Genomic DNA, 8,938 nt, shown 5'->3' on the forward strand with positions numbered 1-8,938 from the left:
ATCTTTATTTTTATGCGGTGCTAAGGATTAAACACATGCTAGGCGAGCACTCTGCCTCTGAGCCACAACTCCAGCCCCATAAACTTCTTTTTAATAGTCATTCTATCAAAAGTTAATAAGCATCTCTTGAAGGTTTCTAAGTTATATACTGATTTTATTTTTATTATTATTATTATTATTATTATTATTATTATTTTTTGGTACCAGGGATTGAACCCAGGGGTTATTTTAATGAGGGGGTAGAACCAAACCAGAGATTGAATCTCCTGGTGAAGAAACAAATAATATTTTAGTATTAGCTGCTTAGAATGAGCTAAACAGACATTTCTTAAAAGAAAAAAATACAAATGGTCAACAGATACATTCAAAAATGTCTTTTATGTTTTTTATATTTTTATCAGTCAGGGAAATACAAATCAAAACTACATTGAGATTTCATCTCACTCCAGTTAGAATGACCATCATCAAGAATACAAATAATAAGTGTGGGGAGGTAGCTTAGTGGTATAGCATACTTGTGTAGTATGCATGAGGCCCTGGTTTTGATCCTCATACTGGGGGAAAAAAAAATGCTAGATGTTGGTGAAGACATGGGGGAAAAGGACCACTTTTACAAGTCTGATGTGGTTGTAAATTAGTACAACCATTATGGAAATTAGTATGGAGGTTTCTTAAAAGACTAGGAATGGAACCATCACATGACCCCAACAATATCTCCCAGTATTTACCCAAAAGAATTAAAGTCAGGGGCTGAGGTTGTGGCTCAGCGGTAGAGCGCTTGCCTAGCATGTGCAAGGCCCTGGGTTCCATCCTCAGTACCACATAAAAGTAAATAAATAAAATAAAGGTATTGTGTCTAATTACAACTAAAAAATAAATATTAAAAAAAAGAATTAAAGTCAGCACATTATAGCAATACATGCATATCTATTTATAGCAGTATAATTCACAATAACCAAATTATGGAACCAAGTCTCAGTATCCATCAGCCAGTGAAGGATAAAGAAAATGTGAGACACACTCGTACAGTGGCATTATACTCACCTATAAAGAATGAAATTATGGTGGACTGAGGTTGTGGCTCAGTGGTAGAATGCTCGCCTAGCACATGCGGGGCCCTGGGTTCGATCCTCAGCACCACATAAAAATAAACAAAACAAAGGTATTTGTCCATCTACAACAACAACAACAAAAGAATGAAATTATATATTTGCTGTAAAATATATGGAACTTTTGAGCAAAAAAAGCCAAACTCAGAAAGTCAAGGGACATATATCTTCTTTGTGGAAGCTAGAAAGAAAAAGGGAAAATAAAGAGGGTGGGTCTCATGAAGAGAAAGGAGACTAGTAGAATAGAGGAAGGGTACCTGGGGGGAGGAAGGAGGAGAAAGGAGAACTGGGAAATGAAATTGATCAAATTATGTTATGTGCGTGTACAAATATGTAGCAAGAAATGTCAATATATTATGTGTGTGTGTGTGTATATATATATATATATAATTTTTTTTTTTTTTTTTTGGTACCAGGGATTGAACCCAGGGGTTATTAACTGCTGAGCCACATTCCCAAGTCCTTTTTATAATATTTTATTTAGAGGCAGGGTCTCACTGAGTTGCTTAGGGGCTCGCTAAGTTGCTGAGGCTGGCTTGAAACTCTCAATTCTCCTTCCTCAGCCTCTTGAGCTGCTGTGATTACAGATATGCACCCTGACACCCAGCTCAAAAATAGACATCACATATACACCCAGAAAAATGGGTTTCTTGGTCTCAGAACCTTAGTTCTTCAAACCTACTCATAAAACTTACTAAATATCTTCTGTTCCACCTTTTTTTTTTTTTTATCTTGGCTAATAACTTTTCAGCATAAGCTTACCAGTGTATGACTTATTGGTGCATTCTTTGGTTCAGACAAAAAAAAAAATCAGTGTTGAATATTTAATTTAATATCCCTTTTCTCCACTTTCCCCTCTTAAAAGCATTGAATTTATTTTTCCTCTTTATTTAATTTAGAATTTTACCAGTCATATTTGTTTCTTACATTTACTTTGTATGTGTGCATGGTGCTAGGGATTGAATCCAGGGCCTTGCACATGCTAGGTAAGCACTCTACCAGTGACATCCCCAGCCCTCTTATATGTATTTTAGAAATAGACTTGGGGGGCTGGGGATGTGGCTCAAGCGGTAGCGCGCTCTCCTGGCATGCATGCGGCCCGGGTTCGATCCTCAGCACCACATACAAACAAAGATGTTATGTCCGCCAAAAACTAAAAAATAAATATTAAAAAATTTTTTAAAAAAAGAAAAGAAATAGACTTGGAACATAGTGTCAGCATAGAGGATAATCAGGCATTTTCGGTCGGATGGCTATGGCCAGACAGGTCTGAACGTCACAAGCAGAAATAGGTGGGGTATGGCCATGCCCTATACTATGATAGAAGTGTTCTGATAAAAATAATAGTAAGCAGAGGTACAAACATAGATTTAATCAGATTGCTTCAAATTTAGTATTCTCAGAATTGTAAGGATGAAAAACCACTGGATGTGGAGCTATATATAGTCTTTTTAATGACTTATGGAAAGTAAGGGGAAACCAAATTTTTTTTTCTATTTGTGGAGAAGAGTATATCTTAATATACATAGGTAATTTATAGATTCGGATGAGAATTGCTTTCCTTTCATGTGCATTATAGCTTTTCCCACTATGGTAGGCTCTTTTTGTGGTTCCTTCCCTGGGCTTTCAAAGAGCTCTTTGAATTATCCCTAACCCTAGATTCCTATTTATTACCTGAAATCATTTTGGTGCATAAATGTACCTCTGAGTTGAAAGCAAAAATAATTCTAATTTTCATATGCCTAATCTTGATGGAAATGGTTTTATATATTTTAGGATAAAGGATGGTGAACTGTGGAATAAGTTCTTTGTGCGGATTCTGAATACCAGTGATGAGTCCACAGTGTCTATTCTGAGGGAACTTGCAGCAGAAATGAATGGGGTTTTTGATATCACATTCCAAAGTCACCTGAACAAAGCTTTATGGAAGGTAGGGAAGATAATTAGTCCTGGGGCTTTGCTCTTTCAGCAAGATAGGCAGTCAGGTCTCTCACAGATTTCTGCCTAAAATCAATGGTTGTATTGTGGAACCCTGGGTCTGTATACGCTGTAATTTAACTTAGGACACATTTAGAGGCACTACCAATACTTCTCTACTTTTGAGTAGAGGTATATTTCTAAGTTACTGGCATTTTTAACACAGTAGTGAACCTACTCTTAGCCTTATCTAACTGTAACAAAGAACTGTTTTATGCTAAATGGATTCAATATGAATGGATACTTTGTTGTCATTTAACCCTTTTGCCTTTACTTTGTCCTGTACTTTTTCCAATTTGTAATATGTGCTCTTATGGTCACCATGTATTTTATAAATAATAAAATAGTATTTGTTGATTTTGTGCTTCTAACATTTCATCTACTTTTTGCAAACTAAATAAGTGGTTTAATTTTATAGATAGGAGCTATTTGACCGGAAATTGACATATCCCAGATCTGTAACAATTACAATAGGATTATAATAGGACAGAATAGTGAACCATATTTTTAGGTGTTTCTGACTTTCCAGTAAAAGTGATCTAGATCAAAAAGTAGGTAAAACACCGAATTGCCTTAAATTTCAAGTGGCAAAATTATATTTTGTATATATGGCTTGTATTTTTATCTGTCAACCCTTGGTATATTTATATAACCTAGTAGTGTTGCTGCTACTGGGTCTATTGATTTAGGAATGTGGTTGTTAGGTAAAGAAAAGACTTGGAACAGGGTTTAGCAACCTTTCATAAATGGAATAGTCATCATTCTATTATTACATGCAGAATGAATTAGAGCAAGAAAAGATCAGTGAAGGAATAAAAGGAGATTCTTGTTTAGAAGATTTAAGGAAGCAGGAGGTCAGAATAAAAAGATAACTTTAAAGCATAGAGTAATTTGGGAGAGACTAGGTCTCAGTGAAGCACTGGACACCCAAGTAGAAGTATAAATTATACCTGACCTTGGGAATATAGAAGAAAATTGTAGAAAAGAGGAATGAAAACTTATCTAATTGATTATTTCATATTGGAATATCAAGATTATCTAATGTTCTTACATGCTGGTGCCTGTTTTTTTTTTTTCCTTTCATTCTAGTCACTGCTCTAAAATTGCTAAAAAGAAGGGTATCCTAAGTATATCTCAACTAAAAATATTTAAGCATACTGTATATAGTTGAAGCAGTGAAATGACTTGGATCTGAAAGATGATCAACTTAGAAATATTTGCTCTTAACCAGAAGACAGCTCTTTAAACATTCTCACATTTGCTTCTCATACTGATTATGTTAAATGATACATGTGTATCTTTTCTGTAATCAAGCCCTTTCTCTCTGCTCTGTTCACTTTATTTCTCATTCCATTGAGTTGACACACAGTCATTACTCTGAGACTAGACAGTAAATGTAGATTTACATTTACCTTCCCCCGCCCTTCCTCCCTCCTTCCCCCTCTCTCCCTCCCCCCCCGCCCCTCTCTCTCTCTCTCAGGATTGAACAATCCAGGGGCACTTTGCCGCTGAGCTAATCTCCAGCCTTTGGATTTTGAGACAGGGTCTTGCTCAATTGTTGAGGCTGGCCTCAACAATTCTCCTGCCTCAGCTTCCTGAGTCACTGGAATTATACATGTATAACACTGTGCCTAGCTGAGCTTTGACCTTAATGGGGTCCTTGGTTCCACCAAAGGCATAAAAGCTATGAATGTTAATAGGATAAAGGTAGCATTTTATCATATGTGGATTTTTGTTCATCCTCTACTCTACTTCACCCTGACCTAGAGTTTATTCTTTCTAGCTCTGGAGTGTTCTCCTAACTCAATTTAGGGACCATAATCAGGCTCATCCTAAGCACCCAACAGCCTGAGAAGGTAAAAACTAAAGAAAAACATAGACCAGGATGCCCAGTTCCAATCAGTGTTCTTTAAAATTGTGTTTTAGTTTGTATACATATTTGTATTAAAAAGGAGTTGAGAAAAATCAGAAGAAAAACACAGCCAAAAATTAAAGTTTTATTCATTCATAATCCCACTAATATTAACAGTCACTACTGTTAATATTTTGCCTATATATTTGTGTTAGTTTGTCAGGGCAAGCAAAATATCACAAACTGGTAGCTTAAACCACAGAAATATGTTGTCTCATAGTCCAGGAAAATGGAATTCCCAAGATCAAGGTCCAGCTGTCTAGTTTCTCCCCAGGCCTCTCTCCATGGCTAAAGTGGCCACCTGCTTCCTGAGTCCTTTCTTTGCCCAAGCAACTTAGTAAGATCCTGTCTCAAAATAAATAATAAAAAGGACTGGGGATATGGCTCAGTGGTGAAGCACCCCTATGTTCAATTCCCAGTGCCAAAAATAAAACAATTCAACATAGCTACCTATTGTCCTCCAAAAAAAAAAAAAATTAAAAACACTATACACTCAATTTAGTTATAGTTAGTCGTTTCTCAGAATCCTCAGAGGATTGGTTCTAGGACCCCCACCCTCACCCCATGGATACCAAGATCCACAGATACTCAAACCCTTATATAAAATTATGTAGTATTTTTTTCATATGCATATGTATATTCTCTTATGTACTTTAAATTATCTCTATGTGTAATTATTAATGTGTAATTATTACCTATTATAATAGAAATGCAATGTAAATAGTCGTAAACATTTTTAGAGAATAATAGCAAGAAAAAGTCTGTACATGTTCACTACACGTGCAATTTTTTTTTAAAAAAATATTTTTTTAGTTTGAAATGGACACAGTACCTTTATTTATTTTATGTGTTGCTGAGGATTAAACCCAGTGCCTCATATGTGCTAGGCAATTACTCTATCACTGAGCTATAAGCCCAGCTCCTACACATATAATTTTTTCTAAATAAAATTTTAAACCAGGGTTAATTGAATCTGAATGTGTAGAGCCAATGGTACGCAGCAAATATTTACATCATTTTTCATCTACATTATCTCAAGTTCTTATGAGTTTGCTTCTCCCATAGCCCGTTCATGCCAAATCAGAACGCTTCAATGGTTTCCCATCTTAAGTGACCCCAAATCCAAAGACTTGATTATGGCCTACAAAATACTATCTGCATTAATCCTACTAGTTCTTTGACCTCTTCCCAGACCCCTTTTCCTTGCTCACTCCACTATAGTCTGTCTGCCTCCTTAGTGTTTCTTAAACATGCCTGCTTGTTTTCCTCTTTATGGCCTTTTTACTTGCCATCTCTTCTGCCTAGAGTTGTTTTCCCCTGATCTTCTTGTGGATGCTTTCTCAAATCACTGTATTAGAGATGCCTTCCCTGACCAGTCTGTTTACACAGCATCCCACACATTCACTATTACTTTCTGTCCCCTTTTACCTGTTTTTATTTCTATAGCACCTATCACTGTGTGTGTGTGTGTGTGTGTGTGTGTGTGTGTGTGTATACACTTCTTTTTTTCCAATCCCACTATCAGATTTTAAGTTCCTTAAGGGCAGGGATTTACTTTATTTCCTATTTTAACCTTAATGCCTACAACAGTGCCTCAATGAATAAAACTATTTACCCTAAAGCTTAAAAAAAAAAAAAAAAAGGTGGGGGGAGAGAGAGACAGACATTAACAATCCAATAACACCCCTTGGTCCCTTAAGGGAAAATCCAAGTAACACCTTGGAAAAATAGCCCTGAAATTAGCACAAACAGACTGTTCTATAGGTTTCAGAGCACCTTGCTGTGAGCCCCACCACCTTTTTTTTTTTTTTAAAGCACTAGGGATTGAACCCAGGGTTACTCAACCCTAAACTGCATCTCCAGCATTTTTTATTTTTATTATTTATTTATTTATTTATTGCTAGGCAAGCACTCTGCCTCTGAGCTACTGCCCTAGCCCTTTTTTGTTATTTTTTTTGAGATAGTCTCACTAAATTGCCCAGGCTGGCCTTGAATTCATGTTCCTCCTGCCTCAGCCTCCTGAGTAGCTGGGATTACAGAAATATGCCACCATTCCTGGCTATTGATTTTGTATGCAGTATTGGAATTGGCACATAGTTCTCAGAAATAAGGATTGACTTGAAATATTGTAAAAGAGAAGCCACAAGTTTAGAAACTTGTTATGTTAGATCTTTGGTCATGGGGAGAAATCTATTACTAGGCTCTGGATGTGGCTAGAATCGTAAGGTCTCATTTTTACAATACCACTGTGTGTTTCTTTAATATGTTGTAATCAATGTGCTGACTTTACATTGCAGTATACTTCATTGTCTTACTTACACCTTTCAAAATCAAATGTTATTTTCACAGGTATATTTCACCGTAATATATACTTGCTTTATTTCCTATGTATGTTTGATTCAAGCTAACATTTAATTGAAACAGGTAAATCAATGTATGCTGCAATTTTAAAGTAGTTTTATTTTACTGGCCTGGTTGTGTGATGTATTTTATATAATTGCTTCAATCTGAAATTAGTAAAGTGAAGATGGCGTTTCATAAAAACAAATATCAATTAAAATTTGTGGACAAAAGATATATGCTTATTTGTTTGCTTTTGTATTTTAAACAAAATTGGAAAAAAAAAATGGTGAACTAAAAGCTGAAAAAGATGACATGGTGTTTCACTGAGGTGAGCTTATCCAAGGACATGATAGCTAAGGGCAAGTGAGTGTGTGATTCAGTGAATCAAAGAGACCCAGCGAGCAGAGGGTGTCAGGTTGGCAGAAATATGAGTTAGGCAGAGGAAACACAATTATCATTGTTAGAAGGGATCTACCATATCAAGGGTACCCATCACCAGATGAGAAGGCTATCAGGCAACTCCTGTGTCCTAGCACATGGGCAATGGCTGAGGTTCCATGGTGTAGGAAGGTACACACAGGCCTCCCCCATAGCTCCTGCCTGTACCATTCTTTTGCTGTATTATGTGAGTAGTTGCCTTGTACATGTATATGCCTCACCTTTTTTTTTTTTTTTAATAGTTGTAGATGGACAGAATGCCTTTATTTTGTTTATTTTTATGTGGTTCTGAGGATCAAAACTAGTGCCTCACACATGCTAGGCAAGCTCTCTACCACTGAGCTACAGCCCTAGCCCTATATCTTACGTTTTTAATTTAAGTGAGCTCTTTGAGGACAAGTTCTCGGTATACCCTTATTAGGACTTGCATGTAGCACTTATATTATAGGGGGTCAATCTTACTTAGAACCTCTACAGTGTTGAGGTGGCTCCCTGCATGTGGTGTCAAACCAGACACTAGCACAGTAATTAGAAATGCTGCCTTTGAAGCCAGAATGCTTGGATTTGGATCCTAGCTTGTATCATTGAATAATCTCTCTGAGCCATCCTCTGTAAAACAAGGATAATCCAAGTGCCCACTTTATAGATAAAACTAAGACTTTTAGCATAGATACTTGTAGATGCCATTATTGATTTAATTCTAATTTTTAATGGTCTGAAATTCCCTGGAAACTTCTCAGGTAGATTGGGAGCCTAGCTAATTGATTGGAGGCTTACTGGCTTTTTTTTTTTTTTTAATCCCAAGTGTCTTCTGTCATTATAGTCTTTGTATCAAGATACCTAGGGATGATAGCAGATGCTAAGGATTGAGCCCAGTGCCTCACATGTGCTAAGCAAGCACTCTACCACTGAGCTGTAGCCCCAGCCCAGCAGGTTTCTTTTTAAACCTTAGTATTGAGCATCAGATATCTTTTTCCTTTGTGTTTCTTGTTGTTGGAATGCTTGGGTTGAACCCAGGGCCTCACACATACTGGGCAAGTGCTCTACCATTGAGGTACATCTCCAGTCTTCTCCATTTTAATTTTACATTACTCAACCAAGAAAAAAAAAAAATTAAAACTCAAGTTATGTGAAGCCTGCACACACTTCCATGATTAGC

At 36.5% G+C, this 8,938-nt stretch overlaps 1 protein-coding gene across 2 annotated transcripts in view; it reads left to right on the forward strand.

Annotated features, from left to right (window-relative positions):
• Positions 1-3,441, forward strand: part of Bub1b (BUB1 mitotic checkpoint serine/threonine kinase B) — a 58,882-nt gene extending 55,441 nt beyond the window's left edge. For both annotated transcript variants that reach the window (XM_027925779.2, XM_071607313.1), the window contains exon 23: positions 2,886-3,441. In XM_027925779.2, coding sequence (XP_027781580.1) covers positions 2,886-3,117 — 232 coding nt within the window. In that variant the 3' untranslated portion in view covers positions 3,118-3,441. The remainder of the gene's footprint in view (positions 1-2,885) is intronic.
• The last annotated feature ends 5,497 nt before the right edge of the window (positions 3,442-8,938 follow it).

Source organism: Marmota flaviventris, chromosome 2 (genome assembly GCF_047511675.1).
Source record: "Marmota flaviventris isolate mMarFla1 chromosome 2, mMarFla1.hap1, whole genome shotgun sequence".
Taxonomy (NCBI): domain Eukaryota; kingdom Metazoa; phylum Chordata; class Mammalia; order Rodentia; family Sciuridae; genus Marmota; species Marmota flaviventris.